Genomic DNA, 21,791 nt, shown 5'->3' with positions numbered 1-21,791 from the left:
GGGAAATCAGATTTAAGAAAAAAATAAAATACAATTGAAAACATTGAAATGCCCCCCACAATAGTCTTTTATTACCTTATGGGAGGCAGTGTGTGAAATACCGGAATGAATATATAAATAAATTAAAAAAAACAGGGGAAAAAAAATAAAGAAAACAATGCCAGTCATTAGTCCTGCCCCTGTCAAAAAATCCCCATGTGTCAGATATAAAAAAAAAAAAAAAAATTACGTTAAAGGGGACCACATTTAAAATGCATGAAATGTATTTCTTTTATTTTTCTCCCACCCACTCAGATACCAAAAAGGAAAGAAAAAAAAAAAGGTATGAAAATAAAATGCATTAGGTCCCGCAAATAGGAAGCAAAATTGAATTGAATGTCCCAACGAGAAAAACATTTTTCGCAGCTCTTTAAATCACATGTACGAAAAAAAAAAAAAAATCAGAAAATGGTCAAGAACAAGGGAAAATGGCCTGCTGTTAAACTGGTAAAGAGCTTTTCCAAGAATAGGGAAAAAAAAAGAAACCTATAAAATGTAATTAGGAATAAATTCCTGAATACCAAGTATAATAAATTTGCCTAGGGAGGAAGTCACTATAGAACAATAACATTGCCTCCGTCTTGTTACACTGACTAAGTCTATGTGCTCACGATGCGTACCAGCCTGCGGCCCCGATGCTCCGGAATAGCTGCGGCGGCTTCCGCTCATTAAGCATATGAGTGGCGCCATTTATTTTATTTTTTTTCACATGCAGACTTTCCTCAATAAAGGTTAGGTTTATGGTGAAAGTCTGCATGCGGACATGCAAGAGAAATTGACATGCTGCGGTCTGGAAAGAAGCGCCACATGTCAGTTTCCGCGAGTGATCCGCAGGTGCCCAGACACACATAGTGGGCATGGGATGTCTAGAAATTCCATCCACTATGCTGTAACATCTGGCCACTGCAGGTTTGACTCTGCATAACACGAAGCGTCAAACCCGCAGCAGCGCCGGATCGTGTGCACAGAGCCTAAAACCTGTCGTAGAAGGTTAACGGGGCAGGTGCCTGTGAACACAGCAAGTAAGAAGATCTGTTACAGTGGCCTGGAGTTAGCTTGAATACAGACACCAATCGCAGTCATGCCAATGTAGATGGCATGCAAATAAAATTGCAATTGCATTTTTAGGTTCAGATTTGATGCGCTTCTGCTCTATAAATAAATATGAAGAGTCAAATCTGGGTCAAAACCTCACAAAAAAGAAAGGGAAAAAAACAGACGTAATAAATAGAGCAGATTGGTATTGCATATTTAAGTGCAGACATCCGCACAATAATTCGGTGGAAAAAAGCAACGCTTAAAAGAAAATCTTTCAGTAGTGTCATCCATCCTAAACAGTCTATATGGCCAGGCGGAACATAGAAAGTTGAATTAAAGAATACGATGTCTTATTCCATAGAGATCAATGATTTTCTTAATATGTAAAAGAGTTGTTAAAAGCACCACTCCAGCATTTTTAATTTTACCGCTGTAGTAATGTCACTAATAGTGTTGAGCATTCCGATACTGTAATATCGGGTATCGGCCGATATTCGCGGTATCGGAATTCCGATACTTAATTCCGATACTTTTACAATATCGGATACCGGAATCGGAAGTTCCCATAATGCCTGCGCTCTGCAGTGTCTGTGAAGGATGACAAGTTGGATGGCAGCGCGATCCAGCCTGTCATCAGAATGCCATCCCAGCGGGGGAGAATTCTCCTGATTGTTTAAAAGCCGGCGGGCGGTATAAAGCCGCCGGCTTTTAAACAATCACACAGCCCCATACTGCTTCCCCGCAGCCTCCCACCCCGATCCTCCGCTCCCCTCGCCACCTCCCATCCCGATCGTAAGTTAGGACCGGGCGGGGAGCGCAGCTCCAAGGAGCGGGGAGTGAAGGACCCGGGCGGGGAAGCCGGCAGTGAAAAGACTTCACCGCCGGCTTTCCCGTTCTGTGCTGCGCTTTCCCGCCGGTTATTTCAAATGAACAGCTGAGGTATCAGCTGATGCCGATCAGCTGTTCATTTGAATTAGCCGAGGTGCCCTCAGAGGGTTCATGTGAGTTCATGCTTGACTGCATGAACTCACATGAACTTTCCCACGGCCGCACAGGTCAGCCTCACCTCCCAGACGATCAGACCGTCATGATTAGTGTGTGTGCGGGGTGTGTGCGCGATGTTTGTGCGGGTGTGCGCGGTGTCTGTGCGATGTGTGCGGGTGTGTGCGTGCAGGCAGACATAGGCCGATGTGACACTACTACTCCCATCGGCCTATGTCTGTCCCCCGTCCACTCCTGCCAGCAGGATCAGCTCGATGGGAGCAGTAGTTCCCATCAGACTGATCCTGCTATTTAAATTGCCCTACTGTGTCCCCAATAAATGTTAAATACATGTCATTGGTGGCCAGTGGTTACCTAAAAGAAATTAGTTCATACATTACCTGTCCCCGCCGATCGCCACCTAAAATAAAGTAAAAAATAAAAAACGACACCTATACTCACCTAGACACCTAATTCCCCGAAGCCATCGATCTCCTGTAATAAAATATAAAATAATAAACCACAACCTTATCCTTACCCCTCCGTAGCAGTCCACGAGTGTCCCACGAAGATCTCCAGTTCAGAGCAGCCACATAGAATGTGACCGCTCTGAACCGCTGCCGCCGCTAGAATGACAGGGCCGTAAGGGTTCACTGGAGTTCAGGCAGCGCTGCTCCGGTTAGCTCCTTTACGGCCCTGCTGTATCGTGAGAAATTCCCACGGTACAGCAGTGCCATAAAGGAGGTCTCCGGAGCTGCGCTGCCTGAATGCACTCCGGTGACCTCAGTCAGTGGCTCCCGCTGCCAGGAGCGGACGTGTTCCCGGCAGCGTGAGCTTACAGCAGCCATGACAGCTGTCACCATCTCCAGATGTGACAGCTGTGCATGGGAGATCAGCGCAGGAACGTGGACAGGTAACTATTATTTTTAGTAAACTAAGAATTAAATAAAATTGTGTGTTTTATTTCAAATAAATTATTTTTTTCTGGGTGTAGTGTGTTTTTTCTTTTTAACACTTTGTAGGTTAGTAATGGGGGTGTCTTATAGACGCCCATCATTACTAACCTGGGCTTCATGGCAGCTGGCGCTGACATGAACACCACCACTATTACCCCCTGCCACCGCACCAGGGCAGCGTGGAAGAGCGAGGCTAAGTGCCAGAGTTGGCGCATCCTATGGATGCGCCATTTCTGGGGCGGCTGACGACTGGTGTTTCTAGCCTGGGAGGGGGCCAATATTCATGGCACCCTTCCTGGGCTATTAATATCAGCCCCCAGCTGTCTGCCTAGCCTTTGCTAGCTATTAAAATAGGGGGGACCCCACGTCATTTTTTTTGGGGGGGGTCCCCCATTTTAATAGCTAGTAAAGGCTAGGTATTCAGCTGGGGGCTGATATTAGTAGCCTGGGAAGCTCCGTGGGTTTTACCCCCTTCCCAGGCTTCAAACATCTGCCCCAGCCGTCTGCTTAACCTCCGCTAGAGACTAAAATTATGGGGGATCCCACGCCATTTTTTTTTAAAATAAATCCATTATTTTAACACTAAATGACATTTGAGGAGTTAATAAAGATGCAGTCCCTAAATTATTATTTATTTTTTAATTAATTTTTCCCAAAACTTTTGACGTGGGCTTCGCCATATTTTTGTATGCCAGCCAGGTACAGCATCCAGCTTCTATGAACGCGCCATTTTCCGGGGCGGCTGCGGACTGCAATTTTCAGCGGGGGGCAGAAAGCTTGGGCCTCCCTGCGCTGCAGATTCCATCCCCCAGCTGCCTAGTTGTACCTGGCTGGACACAAAAATAGGGAGAAGCTCCACGTTTTTTTTTTTTTTAATTATTTCATGAAATTCATGGAATAATTAAGAAAAAAAGGGCTTCCCTATATTGTTGTGTCCAACCAGGTACAAATAGGCAGCTGGTGGTTGGGGGCAGCCCTTTCCTGCCTGCTGTACCTGGCTGGACCCAAATATAGTGCAAAGCCCCACGTCAATTTTTTTTTAAATTATTTCAGGAAATTCATGAAATAATTAAAAAAAAAATTATGTGGGGCTTCGCCCTATATTTGTGTCCAGTCAGGTACAGCAGGCAGGAAAGGGCTGCCCCCAACCACCAGCTGCCTATTTGTACCTGGTTGGACACAACAATATAGGGAAGCCCTTTTTTTCTTAATTATTCCATGAATTTCATGAAATAATTAAAAAAAAAAATACGTGGGGCTTCGCCCTATTTTTGTGTCCAGCCAGGTACAACAAGGCAGCTGGGGGCTGGAATCCGCAGCGCAGGGAGGCCCAAGCTTTCTGGGCCCCACCCGCTGCAAATTGCAGTCCGCAGCCGCCCCGGAAAATGGCGCGTTCATAGAAGCGCCATCTTCTGGCGCTGTACCCAACTCATCCAGGGCCCTGGTGCGGTGGCTCACTGGGTAATAAAGGGGTTAAGGCCAGCTTGGCATTATCAGCTGGCCCTAAGCCCGAAATTCATGGGGTCACGCCAATATTAGACATGACCACCATGAATTTCTAGTAAAGTATTTAAAAAAAACACAAACACCCAGAAAAAAGTCCTTTAATTGAAATAAAGACACAATTCTTTATTGTTCTAAATTAAACCATACTTACAGTCACGCCCATTCCAGCTGAAGCCAACGATCTCCTGCAATAAAAGTAAAATAATAAAGCAACCTCATCCTTACCTTTCCATGGTTCCCAGGACAGCTTCAGCTCTGCTACATCGAGATGACAGGCTGGACCGCAGCAGAACGCTGCCATCCAGCCTGTCATCCCGCAGACACTGAGAAGCGCAGGCATGCTTGCGCTCCTCAGTGTCTCGCTGTGACGGCATCCAGATGAGCCGAGGTCATGTCCAATGAACTCAGCTCACCTCATGCACGTCACTGACAGCGTGGGAAAATTCTCCTGCACTCAGCGCTTCAGCGTGAGAATTTTCCCACGCTGTCAGTGACGTGCATGAGGTGCGCCGAGTTCATTGGACATGACCTCACCTCATGCACGTCACTGACAGCGTGGGAAAATTCTCACGCTGAAGCGCTGAGTGCAGGAGAATTCTCCCACGCTGTCAGTGACGTATATGAGGTGAGCCGAGTTCATTGTCGGCTCATCTGGATGCCGTCACAGCCAGACACTGAGGAGTGGAAGTATGCCTGCGCTTCTCAGTGTCTGCGGGATGACAGGCTGGATGGCAGCGTTCTGCTGCGGTCCAGCCTGTCATCTCGATGTAGCAGAGCTGGAGCCGTCGTGGGAGCCATGGAAAGGTAAGGATGAGGTTGCTTTATTATTTTTCTTTTATTGCAGGAGATCGTTGGCTTCAGCTGGAATGGGCGTGATGGTAAGTATGGTTTAATTTAGAACAATAAAGAATTGTGTGTTTATTTCAATTAAAGGACTTTTTTCTGGGCGTTTGTGTTTTTTTTAAATACTTTACTAGAAATTCATGGTGGTCATGTCTAATATTGGCGTGACCCCATGAATTTCGGGCTTAGGGCCAGCTGATAATGCCAAGCTGGCCTTAACCCCTTTATTACCCAGTGAGCCACCGCACCAGGGCCCTGGATGAGTTGGGTACAGCGCCAGAAGATGGCGCTTCTATGAACGCGCCATTTTCCGGGGCGGCTGCGGACTGCAATTTGCAGCGGGTGGGGCCCAGAAAGCTTGGGCCTCCCTGCGCTGCAGATTCCAGCCCCCAGCTGCCTAGTTGTACCTGGCTGGACACAAAAATAGGGCGAAGCTCCACGTTTTTTTTTTTTAAATTCATGAAATTCATGGAATAATTAAGAAAAAAAGGGCTTCCCTATATTGTTGTGTCCGGCTAGGTACAAATAGGCAGCTGGTGGTTGGGGGCAGCCCGTTCCTGCCCGCTGTACCTGACTGGACACAAATATAGGGCGAAGCCCCACATCAATTTTTTTTAATTATTTCCTGAATTTCCTGAAATGATTTAAAAAAAATTGACGTGGGGCTTCGCACTATATTTGTGTCCAGCCAGGTACAGCAGGCAGGAACGGGCTGCCCCCAACCACCAGCTGCCTATTTGTACCTGGTTGGACACAACAATATAGGGAAGCCCTTTTTTTCTTAATTATTTCATGAATTTCATGAAATAATTAAAAAAAAAAAATACGTGAAGCTTCTCCCTATTTTTGTGTCCAGCCAGGTACAACTAGGCAGCTGGGGGATGGAATCTGCAGCGCAGGGAGGCCCAAGCTTTCTGCCCCCCCCCCCCCCCCCGCTGAAAATTGCAGTCCGCAGCCACCCCGGAAAATGGCGCGTTCATAGAAGCTGGATGCTGTACCTGGCTGGCATACAAAAATATGGCGAAGCCCACGTCAAAAGTTTTGGGAAAAATTAATTAAAAAATAAATAATAATTTAGGGACTGCATCTTTATTAACTCCTCAAATGTCATTTAGTGTTAAAATAAAGGATTTATTTTAAAAAAAATTGACGTGGGGCTTCGCCCTATATTTGTGTCCAGCCAGATACAACTAGGCAGCTGGGGGCTGGAATCCGCAGCGCAGGGAGACCCAAGCTTTCTGGGCCACCCCCGCTGCAAATTGCAGTCTGCAGCCGCCCCAGAAAATGGCGCGTTCATAGAAGCGCCATCTTCTGGCGCTGTACCCAACTCATCCAGGGCCCTGGTGCGGTGGCTCACTGGGTAATAAAGGGGTTAAGGCCAGCTTGGCATTATCAGCTGGCCCTAAGCCCGAAATTCATGGGGTCACGCCAATATTAGACATGACTACCATGAATTTCTAGTAAAGTATTTAAAAAAACACAACACCCAGAAAAAAGTCCTTTAATTGAAATAAACACACAATTCTTTATTGTTCTAAATTAAACCATACTTACCATCACGCCCATTCCAGCTGAAGCCAACGATCTCCTGCAATAAAAGTAAAATAATAAAGCAACATCATCCTTACCTTTCCATGGCTCCCACGACAGCTTCAGCTCTGCTACATCGAGATGACAGGCTGGACCGCAACAGAACGCTGCCATCCATCCTGTCATCCCGCAGACACTGAGAAGCGCAGGCATACTTCCACTCCTCAGTGTCTGGCTGTGACGGCATCCAGATGAGCCGAGGTCATGTCCAATGAACTCAGCTCACCTCATGTACGTCACTGACAGCGTGGGAAAATTCTCCTGCACTCAGCACTTCAGCGTGAGAATTTTCCCACGCTGTCAGTGACGTGCATGAGGTGAGCTGAGTTCATTGGACATGACCTCACCTCATGTATGTCACTGACAGCGTGGGAGAATTCTCACGCTGAAGCGCTGAGTGCAGGAGAATTTTCCCACGCTGTCAGTGACGTGCATGAGGTGAGCTGAGTTCATTGGACATGAACTAGGCTCATCAGGATGACGTCACAGAGAGACACTGAGGAGCGCAAGCATGCCTGCGCTTCTCAGTGTCTGCGGGATGACAGGCTGGATGGCAGCGTTCTGCTGCGGTCCAGCCTGTCATCTCGATGTAGCAGAGCTGAAGCTGTCGTGGGAACCATGGAAAGGTAAGGATGAGGTTGCTTTATTATTTTACTTTTATTGCAGGAGATCGTTGGCTTCAGCTGGAATGGGCGTGATGGTAAGTATGGTTTAATTTAGAACAATAAAGAATTGTGTCTTTATTTCAATTAAAGGACTTTATTCTGGGTGTTTGTGTTTTTTTTAACTTTGACTATGGGGTTAGTAATGGGGGTGTCTTATAGACGCCTCTCCATTACTAACCTGGGCTTGATGTCAGCTGGCATTATAAGCTGACATCAACCCCAACCCTATTACCCCCTGCCACCGCACCAGGGCAGCGTGGAAGAGCGAGGGTAAGTGCCAGAATTGGCGCATCCTATGGATGCGCCATTTCTGGGGCGGCTGACGGCTGGTGTTTCTAGCCTGGGAGGGGGCCAATATTCATGGCACCCTTCCTGGGCTATTAATATCAGCCCCCAGCTGTCTGCCTAGCCTGTGCTAGCTATTAAATTAGGGGGGACCCCACGTTATTTTTTTTGGGGGGGTTCCCCCATTTTAATAGCTAGTAAAGGCTAGGTATTCAGCTGGGGGCTGATATTAGTAGCCTGGGAAGCTCCGTGGGTATTACCCCCTTCCCAGGCTTCAAACATTTGCCCCAGCTGTCTGCTTAACCTCCGCTAGAGCCTAAAATTAAGGGGAACCCCACGCCAATTTTTTTTTAAATAAATCCTTTATTTTAACACTAAATGACAAGTACAGTAATCAACACTGTCACTGTACTTCATATATATGTGACTGACATGTTTCTATCTATCTAATCTATGTGTGATTCTCTATTCTTTCTATTCTAAATTGTCGGGTACAGATGCTGAATTGCCGGCCGGCTTTCTTAAAGAGACGGTGCATGAAAACACTATTATTTTTTTAAATAAATCCTTTACACTAAATGACAAGTACAGTAAGCAACACTGTCACTGTACTTCATATATATGTGACTGACATGTTTCTATCTATCTAATCTATGTGTGAAGCTCTATTCTTTCTGTTGTAAATTGTCGGGTACCGGTGTATGCCGCTGATGAATTGCCGGCTTTTCATGTCATTCTACATTATTCTTACTTGTTTTCCTTCATGTAGAATTAACCTACAAGGAAAGAAAGGGTTTATTTTCATTCCGATATTTGTGTCCCATTGACTTGCATTGGTTTCCGGTATCGGAATCGGCGATATCCGATACTTTTTGGGTATCGGCCCGATCCAATCCGATACGATATTTCCTGATATCGGAAGGTATCGCTCAACACTAGTCACTAATCTAAGTTTCCGGCCTCTAGTATCATAGTCACCAGCTTCATCCTTTATCGGCGCCGCTCCGGTCGGTATTCTGGAGGTTGTGACCTGCCGGATCGAACCAGTGTTTACTGGGCGATCTGGAAGTCACTACACAAAGCAAGTTTATCAGAATCAGAACGAGGCTCTGATAGACTTACATTCGGAGACAGTGTCTGTTACCTCTGACTTACGATCAGTCAGAAGTTGTGGTCACAATATGGCGGTGAGGGACTGGGATGGCATCAGGAATAGCTGTAGACAGCAGCTGCTGAATACAATACTAAGGTCACGAAACTTAGATTAGTGGCGCCACTCCAGTGCGGGAATAAAATAAAAAACACTGGAGTTGTGCTTTCAGATCTATGTGCTGGACACCGATGTCCTGGAGAACATGCCTTCAAATCTTATATTTAAATCAAAGAGGGTGTTACCAGTGTGAGACATGTAATGAGTGATTGTCGTTTTCTGATCTTGCGGCAGAGCTGTGTGTGATTAAAACTAGCAGTGCAGCAGAGCTGAGCTTTTTCTCCATACAAACACATCTGCGCCTACAGTTGTCATCTCATAGTGCTTAAGCTTCCATCTCAAATCAGTCAGTGTAGGAGGAAGAGCAATACAGCAAAGCTGACAGCAACTGAAAAAAGAGCTGTAGATGTGTCTGTAATGAGACAAAGTCCAACTCTGCTGCACTGTCTTAGTTACCATCAGGCATAGCTCTGCGGTAGCGCTGACAGCACTGTAAGAGGACAAGTGCAGCCACAGAAGTGTTTGTAATGAGACAACGTGCTGCCATACTGCCCTTCACCCACAGAACATGCAACAATCTAATTTTCAGTTTTGGTGACTTATGAGAAAATCTGTACAATACAGACAGACAAGTGAGCATGTCCTCCAAGGAGAATTATTATTTTTGTCAAGTTTATGAAGATGAAAGCCTGAAAATGGTGCAACTTTTGGCATAAATTTATGCCCGATTATTACTAGGGCCAGATTTATAATTTGCTTTATCAAAAGTAGGATAATGTAATACCATTCAAGGAATGAGAGGACAAGCCAAGGTTAGTCAATAACTGACCTTTACATAAAGTCCGATTCACTGGCCTCCCCGTGCAGTTCCGCTGATGTTTAGTTGACATACGCTTCATCTGTCGGGGAGTGCTGGGAGGAGAGGTGCCATAGAAGGTTTCGGCATTTGCTTCATCTGAAAACTCATCAGCCTCACAATCCAGATCGTCTCCCGCAGCATTTTCTGTTTTGCGCATGTGCCTGAAATGTAGAGGACAGCTTTGATAAAATGACTGATCATACCAAGGGAGACAAAAAAAAAAAAATAAATAAAAAGACTATACATTTTTTATAAGATCATGGTGGACACTGATGCAAAACATCTACATTGCTCAATAGATTATAGCTTTGTGTAAACATTGTGCTATAGGACTTAATTTTTCCCCCAAAAAAAAACTTACATTAAAAATGTACCTGTCACAGATCCCATTATTTTTACTGGAAGGATGAATTTTGTTTATCTGCTCCTCTAATGAAATAGGAAAACAGAAATCCTAGTGCAGATGTGAACACAGCCGACCTCGGACGTAAGTGCAGGTAACAGACATTAGGTCATAATTAATCAACCGTATGAAACTGTTTAAAGGCAAAGCAGGAATCGAGCCGTTTACTGTTAGCAGCTCCACAGCAATGGTGCAAACAGGCAAACAACACATACCTGTCAGCAGACCATCATCCATACAGCCGGTGCATAGACTGATGTGTCACTCTGAACTACACATCTTGTCTAAAAGTGTAGCTATTTTGCTTGACAGTACATGGAAATGCAATAAAATGTACCAACCATTTCAATTATTTTCTTGGAAAACAGCAGCAGAAAATATTAGAGTGTTTTCCTAATCCATAGTTTTCTTCACTGACCTCCTGTTCCACATAAACGTACTACGACGGGAGCCAACTATAGATAGGCCCCCGGAGAAGCAACAAGCAGGTCAGAATAGCCAGACAGCTCTGTGCATGGAACCGTAGCTCTCTGCATCCCAGTCCCATTGAAATGAATAGGACTGAACTTCAATACAAGACCAATTCAGCCACTAGAAAACATATGGAGCATTGTCTGGTAAACTAAGAAGGAAATGTGGCGCTTGACCACAGTGGCCCCTGCAATCAGCTGACTAGTTGGAGTGGGACTTCAGGAATCCCTACACTCTGAAATTGATGTCCTAAAAGAAAAAAATATCCTGATGGGTGGAGGGACTTAAACTGTACTTATGGGCCTTATTTATTGCGAATTCTTTTGGTCTTTATAAAAAAGGGGTATTTTGCTCATAGTACAGGCAAGCCTAAAAACATGCCCCAGGAAAAGTCTGTAATGCCCCCTTGTAAAGATCATGAAATTAGCAGACCCATATCTCTGGAACTGCATAGCAGCAGTAAATAAAACAAGAGCAAGACTGATCACTTTGGACCTTTCGACATGCACTTTTAAAAATAATGTCATCTGATGAACAAGCACTTTGCTCACTCCTTGGGTGTTTGGCAACTTGTTTACACTGGGCGAATGTTCTTACCCTTTTGAGTAGATCATTAATATCAGATTGGCAGGGTCTTTATGAAGACCATAGAAAATATCTTATACCATTCTCTAGTGCTGTATGCTTACTGTCCTAGTCCGGTCTGATGGGTGGGGCTGGTTTGTGTTTGCCACCTCCTCTCTCACAGCAATAGCCGGCCTTCGTCTTTTGATGGACGTGAATCACGTCATCCCCACAGCGTTGCATATCTCAAACCTGTGCTGTTTAAGCACAGACCTGTGCAGGCATGCTTCACTGTTTCCTGCTGAAGTCAATGTGTAATGTGTATGCAACATCTTTATTTCTGGGTCACTGTGCAAATCTGTTCTTTTGTAAAAAAGAGTGGAGAAGCTGGCTGGCACTCCTTCTGAAGACCTTTGCATTTAAATAATGCACTATCCTGTTTTATATGTTGTTTTATCTATTGTATAGTCGCAATGGTTAGTTAGCCGGCGGACAAGGTTAATTATAGGGCCAGCCCATGATGGGAGGGGTTAAGTGGGCATAGGAACTTAGCTCCTGTTTGTCAGTCAGTTTTTCGAAAGTACTGAAGGAAGGAACATACAGTGCCGCTCACCATTATTGGCACTCCATTTTTTTTCATAGACTGTAAAATTTCTTCAAAAATAAATGGAAAAGTACCAAAGTTATATCCTCAGGATTTAATTAGTGGTCCAAAGTAATGCAACAATAAAACATTGAAATTGCAACTTGGAAGTTGAAAAACAAAGAAAAAACAGAATAAATAGCATGTGCAGCAGTAAAGGCACCCCTAATTAATACTTGGCTACACACCCATTGACATTACTGACAGGTCTTGCACCTATAAGCTTCTTGCACTTCTCAGCTGGAATTTTCTCCCACTCTTCCTTTGCAGTTTGTTCAAGCTCTTAAATGTTTGCAGGGTTCTTTTTCCCAGTGGCAGATTTCAGCTCACCCCAAAGATTTTCAATGGGATTGAGGTCAGGACTCATTGCTGGTCATTTTAAAACATCCATTTTTTCTTTTTCAACCATTCCTGTGTACTTTTGGATGTGTGCTTTGGGTCATTGTCTAGCTTGAGGACCCATGATCTGGGTAGGACATTTCGCTCTAAAATCTCTTGATAATTCTCCGATTTCTGTGATACGGTCAAGGCCTCCAGTACTAGACAAAGCAAAGCAACCCCAAAGCATCATGGATCCTCCACCAGGCTTAACTGGTGGTAAGGTGTTCTTTTCCTTATAAGCTTAATTGCCCCATCCTATGAAGAAACTGTTGATTTATATTGCCAAAAAAAGCTCTATTTTTGTTTCATCTGTCCACAGAACATTTTCCCAGAAGGAGTGTGGTTTGTCAAGGTGCTCTTCGGCAAAGATCAGTCGTTTTTCGACTTATGTTTTTTCTTCAGCAATGGTTTCTTCCTTGGCTTTCGCCCATAAAGCTCTGCTTGGTTTAATGTGCAGCATATGGAACTTGTTGAAACCATGACCCCAGGCTGTTCCAGGTAGGCCTTCAGATCTTTGGATGTTTGGCGTGGTGTTTTTTCCACCATTCACACAAACCTTCAAAGAGCTCTCTTGTCAATTTTCCTCTTTCCCCTACATCCAGTGAGGTTCTTGATGGTTCCATGCTTGGCAAACGTCTTAATAACATTGCACACTGTTGAAAATGGGATACCAAGGTCTTTGGAGATGGTTTCACACCATTTGGAAGTCTTGTGTTTGCTAATAATAGCAGTTCTGATATCCTCAGATAGCTCCTTTGTCTTCACCATTGTGACAAAGGAACATGGCCTACCATGTGGCTTTTTGAAACACTGAAGTCATCATTCATTGGCCAATTCATGTCACATGGGCACAGACAATCACAGGTGAATCTCTTTTGTGATTTACCACAGGCGAGTCAAAATGCGTTTCCATACTAAATTAATGCAAAGGGTGCCAATACCAGTGACACAGCAAGCTTTAGGTTTTTCTATTTTTCCCTCCCATTGTTTTTGGTTTTAAATTGTTTATCATTTGCTCTTTTGTATTTAACAAGAGTGCTCTATTAAAAAAAAGAAAAAAAAGTTTTACTTGATTAATTTTTTTCAAAAGATATTCCACATTATGTACATAAACTTCATGGGCGCCAAAAACGATGAGCAGGACTGTATGTTGGCAGACCAGAATTGCTTAAGGGTAATGTGTGTGAAGAAGAGAGAAGACTATACTCAGGTAGCAAGTTCTGAATTAGCCAAGTACCAAGTGGCAGAAGTATTCCTTTATAGCAGACAAGTAGGGTGCTTATAGAAAAAGTTATGTATATTAGATAAGGCGGTCAAGTGTCAGCCAGATGCGGAAGCTTGAGTGAAGGACGACTGGGTTGATCCAGGCTGGGACACGATTTCTCCTAAGGAGTTGTAGTGGCACACCTGGAGTTCTGTGGCCCAAACTAATTGGAGGTTAAGAGTAGTTGTGAGGCGCCACCACCTCGACCCATGTGGCTCTAACAAGGGAAGATGCAGGTCATCACAACAATTAGGACAACAAATATCATTAGATATGTGTCGTTACATTTAATCGTCAACTTCATGCCTCTGAATTCTGTAGAAGACATATTGCTTGTGTATCATTCCCGCTACCAGACAGATGTACATATGTTTTACCAGTTCATTCAGTAAAGGACAGTTTATTTCTTTACTCCGGTCTCACTTATTCAGCTCTACCTCGTCAGGTGCTGGCCTGCCATGTATGCGGTCTGCAGTTTTTTTTGATTTGCAGGGGAGCTGAAAGCTTATACACATGCTGCTGGACTTCTGTGCAAGAGGGCTTACAGAGGTTGTCCACTACTTTTACATAGATGTCCTATCATTAGGATAGAACATCAATGTCTGATCGTCCGGTGTCCGACACGTGGCACCCCCGGCAATTAGCTGTTGTCAGTGTCTGGAAGTACTTGCTTGCCGAGTTTGGCCGTCTATTTGTAGTGGCTACCGCAGGGTACTGCACATCAGCCTCCTATTGATTTGAATAGGAGGCGGAAGTGAAGTACCCCATGACAGCCAGTACAATTAGACGGTCAAGCTCAGCAAGTACGTACTTCCGGCCAGAGGTCGCAGCCGATGAGACATTGATGACCTATCCCTAAGGATAGACCACCAAAGTAATGGACAACTTCTTTAAAGGGCGTGCTTTAGTTTATATGGGGAAAACCTGGTGACAGGTTCCCTCTAAGACGAATGGGAAATGCTACAATACCCTGCACCTCCACTACTGATCAAATCACATGCAGGTATATAGGCTGATGTAAAAACTGAAGAAACATTTGCACAAGCACCACAGCCCCTAAACAGTTGTCAGGAACACCAAGATTGAGACAGGCCAATAATGTCAAATCTGTGCTATACCAACAACAGGGATTAAAAAGGTTTTGGGTAACAAAAAATAAAAAAACAAGGCGTGAATGCTCTTAATATAAAACCTAGAGGTATACCCACCAACCAGCAGCCTCACTGATCCAACACAGGCCACCTCGGATCCCTGCAGCAGCTCTGGGACTTACAGGACTGCTAAGTCCTGTAATTGGATGTTCTTATCAGAGAAACTGCAACCAGTCACATGACTGCTGAAGCCAATCACGGGCTTCTACAATGCGGTTCAGTGACTTTTGAACACAGTACACTTCCAGAACATCTGGAGCTGGGTTGTCCGGGCTGTTTATAGCTGCCTCAGCTTTTTTTTTATTTAAAGAGCGTCCATGCCTTAAAAAAAAAAAAAAATTCTGTATTAGACAACCCCATTAATGACTCTGGTATGGTAAATGAACCTACTGGTAATTTAACGTGTTATTTTTTTACTCTGTTTCAAACATAAGAACAGGTAGTAGTAGTACATCCCAGTGATGGCAAAACAGTTTACATATATTGACATTATGACAAGTTGTGACACTGACATTTGCACCTTAAATGAACGGTCAACAGACGGATGGGAAGTGTGGTAGAGGTTATATAACAGATGACTGACTGGTATTCATGTCGGCCAAACTGCGACGGCTATGGGATGATGAGAGAGAGCAAGGAAGAAAGTAAATTCTTGATTGCAATTTATTTATTGAAGAAATAACCACACAACTGCTGCAGTAAAATATCGAGTTACCTCTGTTAAAAAATAATTGCCATCTAGTGAGACATTAATAGACCAGAATTACTTGTTGTGGGCAGACTGCACCAATGATGCAACTGAGAACTGTACGGACATGCAGAACGGTGTGGTCTGCAGCTGAAAGCACCATCACTGGAATGGCCATTGGATGAATTCAGCTCTTTGCTGCAGAGCTGTGCAACCATTGACAAACAATGAAAGCAGCATTAGCAGAGGTCATTCGCAAGTGCTCAGCCGCAGTATGTGCGACTCCAGTCTTACCATACAAAGGGTTGAGAATTACAATATTATAATTCTGTAATTACAAGTTTATTTCCTGTTTGTCTCTTCATGGTCACTCACTACACAAGTACTTCAAGCATACCAAGGGTAGAACATCCCTGCAGATCTACCAAGCAACTACAGAAATCCATACAGCATACAGTGTCCATCTCCTAAACAGAAACACTCACCATACTCCTGTTTGACAAGACAACTTCTATGATCAGCACGCTCCATTGTTAACAATCACAATAAATCTTTTGGTCGGAAAAACTGTTTCAGACGTTCCAAATTCTTGGCTGAGATGTCAGCCCATTCCATCTGATGTGCAAAGTAATAAATGCTCCAGTACTGCCTTCTGTACGGCCACTAATCTCGTAGGAAACTTCTTACAATGAATCACCCAAGTCTCCACCCTAAGAAAGGCTTTTTCTTCCCCATAAAGCATTACAAGCACGCCCAGCAGTCACCACAGAAGTAATGATCCAATGACAGGAGAAGACAAATAATTGAGAGATGACACCACTCTAGAAAAGCACTTTGTTAGTAACATACAACCCTAGATTCTCCCCAAACATACAACTATATAAACACGATGCTGCAAAATTGATGTAAAATTCACAGAAAACACACAAGCACACAAAAAGGTTGCATCCAATATTGAGGAAATCTATGTGGACTGAATTTACTAAGAAAATGGATTCTTCAAAGTGCACAGATTTGTTTTTAAGCAAAACTAAGAAAAAGTGCAAGTCTGGCTATAAGATTAACGTTGTATGTATGTGTACGTATGGTACGATATACACTGTGTGCAGATTAGGCAAGTTGTATTTTAGAGGATTATTTTTATTATTGATCAACAACTATGTTCTCAATCAAAAGACTCAAATATCCAAGCTTAATATTTTTGGAAGTTGGAGTGTTTTTTTTTTTTAGATTTGGCTATCTTAGGAGGATATCTGTTTGTGCAGGTAACTATTACTGTGCAGAATTATTAGGCAACTTAATAAAAACCAAATATAATCCCATCTCACTTGTTTATTTTCACCAGGTAAACCAATATCTGTGCACAAAATTTAGAAAAACGTTTCTGACATGCAAAAACAAAAACCCCAAAAAATGAGTGATCAATATAGCCACCTTTCTTTATGATGACACTCAACAGCCTTCCATCCATAGATTCTGTCAGTTGCTTGATCTGTTTTCGATCAACATTGCGTGCAGCAGCCACCACAGCCTCCCAGACACTGTTCCGAGAGGTGTACTGTTTTCCCTCCCTGTAGATCTCACATTTTATGATGGCCCACAGGTTCTCTATGGGGTTCAGATAAGGTGAACAAGGGGGCCATGTCATTAATTTTTCTTCTTTTAGACCTTTACTGGCCAGCCACGCTGTGGAGTAGTTGGATGCATGTGATGGAGCATTGTCCTGCATGAAAATCATGTTTTTCTTGAACGATACCGACTTCTTCCTGTACCACTGCTTGAAGAAGTTGTCTTCCAGAAACTGGCAGTAGGTCTGGGAGTTGAGCTTCACTCCATCCTCAACCCGAAAAGGTCCCACAAGTTCATCTTTGATGATACCAGCCCAAAACAGTACCCCACCTCCACCTTGCTGGCGTCTGAGTCAAAGTGGAGCTCTCTGCCCTTTACAGATACAGCCTCTGGCCCATCCAGAGTCACTCTCATTTCATCAGTCCATAAAACCTTTGAAAAATCAGTCTTAAGATATTTCTTGGCCCATTCTTGGCGTTTTATCTTATATTTCTTGTTGAAAGGTGGTCGTTTTTCAGCCTTCCTTACCTTGGCCATGTCCCTGAGTATCGCACACCTTGTGCTTTTTGATACTCCAGTAATGTTGCAGCTCTGAAATATGGCAAAACTGGTGGCGAATGGCATCTTGGCAGCTTCACGCTTGATTTTCCTTAATTCATGGGCAGTTATTTTGCGCCTTTTTTGGCCAACACGCTTCTTGCGACCCTGTTGGCTATTTGTCATGAAACGCTTGATTGTTCGGTGATCACGCTTCAGAAGTTTGGAAACTTCAAGACTGCTGCATCCCTCTGCAAGACATCTCACAATTTTGGACTTTTCAGAGCCCGTCAAATCTCTCTTCTGACCCATTTTGCCAAAGGAAAGGAAGTTGCCAAATAATTATGCACACCTTATATATGGTGTTGATGTCATTAGACCAGGGTTCCCCAACTCCAGTCCTCAAGGCCCACCAACAGGTCATGTTTTCAGGATTTCCTTAGTATTACACAGGTGATAATTGCATCACCTGCACAGGCAATAATTCCATCACCTGTGCAATACTAAGGAAATCCTGAAAACATGACCTGTTGGTGGGCCTTGAGGACTGGAGTTGGGGAACCCTGCATTAGACAACACCCCTCCTCATTACAGAGATGCACATGACCAGATTTACTTAATTGGTAGTTGGCTCTCAAGCCTATGCAGCTTGGAGTAGGACAACATGTATAAAAAGTATCATGTGATCAAAATACGCATTTGCCTAATAATTCTGCACACAGTGTATATGAAAAACACAGCTAGACTGAGTGGAAATAAATAGCAAATTACAAAACACAGGACACAAACTGAACTTTGCTTTTACTGTTGCAATCTTTTTAAAATTCAGGACTGGTCCACTCATGAGGAACAAACAACCCGAAACATGTGTCTACAAATCAGTGCTGTGAAATTGGTGTCAATTTTGGTGGAGTTGGTATAAATTGAACCAACTCCTAAAATATATAATAAATTGGTACAGTAGTACAATGCAGGATGTGCTATAAACAGGGCTGTGGAGTCGGTAAGCCAAGCCTCCGACTCCTTAATTTCCATGACACCGACTCCACGACTCCGACTCCCTCATACATGGCTCATGTATAAGTGATAAATTTACTGTAGCACAGATTCATCTCAGCTAAAAGTCTAGATCAGGAATAGGACATTCCAAACTTTCCCAAATTCTTATGAAAAAGTATTCCCCACAAATTTAATTGAATTACTGTACCCAATTTTAGGAGTCGGAGTCGGTCCATTTTATACCGACTCCACCAAAATGGGCTTCGACTCAGACTCCACAGCCCTGGCTGTAAATGTTTTCATAAGAATTTGGGAAAGTTATAAAATGTCCTATACATGTCTGTTCTATTCCTGATCTAAGGATCTCAGCTTTTAGTTGAGATGAATCTGTGCTGCACTTTATGTACATGCTCAGTAGTGAGGCCGTGCTGTGGAGTTGGAGAGTCAGGGAAACTGAGGAGTCGGAGGTTTGGCTTACCGACTCCAAAGCCCTGCCAAATGGAGAGTTTGGTTTTGCTTTTTATCCCAAGTCATGTGGCACGACTTGTTAAAAGTTTTGCTATGGACTTTGAGGATTGCTACCCCTAATAGGTGGCGCTAGAGTTACTTCTCTTAAGAAGCTAATTGCATATTTCTGTCGTAAGTTTCGTTACTATAGTGGCATAATGTTTCGTGAATTAGGCGGGCAGGCTAACTTTTGAGCAACTTCCGAGTTGGGCAAAAATCTTACTACACTTGAAGGTGTTTTATGGCAGAAACATTTTTATGAATCGGGGCAAATATTTTTTGAACTAAAAGATCAGAAATTTGAAGAAAGTTTTGAAAAACTAGCAAATTTCTGAACTTTGAATCCATACCATTAAACCAGATTGTCAGACCACAAAAGCTAATAAATATTTCCCACATGTGTACCTTATGTCAGTATTTTTCCAATGTCATTTTCTTTTTAGGATTTTGTCTATTTTCTTCAAGAAAACACCAACACCACTGATTACACAACGCTAGTCTTATTGAATCAAGGCCTAAGTTTCTTCGGCTAAATAGTTACCTTGCCCTGAAATTTTTCATTCCAACAAGAGGTAACAGGCGAAAAATGGGCTACCCATATGTGGTTGTACTCTACTGTTTGAGCACAAAGCAGGGTTTGAAAGGGATGGAGCGCCATTTGAAATTTGGACCACAGATTTTACTGTAATATGTTGCGGGCACCATTTGTAAAGCCCCTAATGTGTGAAAACAGCATAATAATCCTAAAAGTAACCCCATTTTGGTAACTATACCACTTAATAATATTCATCTACAGCTTCAGTGTAAAAAAATAAAACATTGTGTCGATATTGCAAAGTGGCAATTTCAAATATGCCAATTTAGTGCCTAATACATTGTGCCCAGCTTGTGCTTCTGAAGACACGCACCCAGTAAATTGTTAAGTGGGTACTTCCAGCTACAGCAATGCTATACGTGAAAGCTAACTGTGGTTTAAGCACCACAGGGAAAGGGCCATTTGGATTTGGGAGTGCAAATTTCAGTAGATTTTTGTTTTACGGTGGAGCCATGTTGTTGTGATGTGCAAATCGAATCTGTTGACACATGACGGACCTAACTGGGGGCTGGTTTTTGCAGTTAGTATTGATGGCATTTTTGGAGTGCATGTTTTGTATTGCTTTTAAGGCTCTATTCACATTTATCCTGTGCTGTACGCTGAACACTTACATTGGGTTTCCAATTAAAAAGGTACTATGAAAATTTTTAAAAATCTCTTAAAAGTCCTCTTTAAATTGCTTGGTTTTTATTGTAAGGCCACAGCCCCACTATCAGTATTCGGTCAGTATTTTTTCTCAGGAGTGGGTGATAAATGCAGAATTGGTGCACTTATTTCTATTATACCTTTTCATGATTAAGGCTATAAGCTGAAACGCGTTGGTCTGTCATGTATTTTTTTCTCTTGGACCCCATTTGGTGACTTGCTACTATAGTCTTTTAATGTGACTAATACATTTTGATCTTTTTATTCTTGGCTACCGCTGGAGGATTTTCTCTCTCTTTTCTCAGATGGTTCCTCACCTGGTTTTGGCTCCCACTCCTGAGAAAAAATACTGACCAAATACTGATAGTGGGGCCGTGGCCTTAGAAGTAAAAACAGATGACTCATGGGATGAGATTAGAAATCAGAATGTCTCACAACCATTTCTTATTTGTTAATACGCCCTCACTTTCACATGGCTGACTGCACTTTGGAAGAAGGAAGTCATTACTAAACTGATGAACAGTACATTACAAGTGATCTAGTCTGGGGCCATGCTTTCTTATTAGCACATATTACATCTCAATAAATACAACATTTACCAAGGCTGAATTATTTGGCGAGTGGTAGAAAATACAAATGCCGTGTTCAAATGTTACTAGGTTTGAAAAGAAACAAATAAAAATAGCTCATAATTCTGCTCTAATGCACTTATGGGTCATCGTCCATACAGCCGACAGGCCCAACAACACGGGCACCTAATCCTAATCTCGGTATTCAACCTGTACTCCACTACATTAGACCGGTTCATGAATTATGGGACAACTGATGTGTATTTTATACAGCTGCTACATAACTACTTATTTTTGGCTGCACTCAGATATCAAAACATTTTTGTTGAATTTTGCAAGAAACGACAGTACAAGGCAAATGAAGAGATGTTTTACAAAGTAAAGCCGTTGGTGAAATCCAAGAGCAAATCCACGTAGAAAGCAACAGATATTCCAAGAAGTGAAAAGTGACCCCCTATCCTTAGGATAGAGAATAACTTATTGATCACTGAGGGCCAGACCCCAAAGTTAATTTTCTGCTACGGAATTTGTATTTTTTTTGCATACAAGGAGAAACGCACTGATGAAACTTTGATGGTAGAAACGGACACACGGACCAAACTATGATGAAAATACTCCTTAAAATTGTTCCATTTTTTTTTAATATCCGTAGAAAAAATAAACAAAAAACGGCCGTCTGAATCAGTTTGGGATTGGAAGAGCAACAAAATGTAAAATCTAACTCCTGCCCACTGGGTGTCTAAAAAGTGATCTTTAGGGAGTTTTTTTTTCGCTATAGGCTTCTATGGGGAGGCTGAAATAACACATTTTAAAAACACAGTTGCAAAATCAAA

The 21,791-nt window shown here is 43.0% G+C and overlaps 1 protein-coding gene across 2 annotated transcripts in view; it reads right to left on the bottom strand.

The window, feature by feature from the left end:
* Window positions 1-21,791, bottom strand: part of MAP3K4 (mitogen-activated protein kinase kinase kinase 4) — a 113,096-nt gene that overhangs the window by 70,948 nt on the left and 20,357 nt on the right. The window contains exons 1-2 of one of the 2 annotated variants that reach the window (XM_073671412.1): window positions 16,023-16,204; window positions 9,943-10,133 (exon numbers count right to left, since the gene is read on the bottom strand). In XM_073671412.1, the coding sequence (XP_073527513.1) occupies window positions 9,943-10,129 (187 nt within the window). In that variant the 5' untranslated portion in view covers window positions 10,130-10,133; window positions 16,023-16,204. Of the gene's footprint in view, window positions 1-9,942; window positions 10,134-16,022; window positions 16,205-21,791 lie in introns of those variants that run through there. The other variant, XM_073671411.1, reaches the window with a different exon arrangement.

Source organism: Phyllobates terribilis, unplaced genomic scaffold, assembly GCF_046119375.1.
Source record: "Phyllobates terribilis strain yellow unplaced genomic scaffold, ASM4611937v1 Scaffold_3__8_contigs__length_932513732, whole genome shotgun sequence".
Classification (NCBI taxonomy): Eukaryota; Metazoa; Chordata; class Amphibia; order Anura; family Dendrobatidae; genus Phyllobates; species Phyllobates terribilis.
The sequence above is the reverse complement of the archived record's forward strand: the minus strand, read 5'-3'. Positions and strand labels throughout refer to the sequence as shown.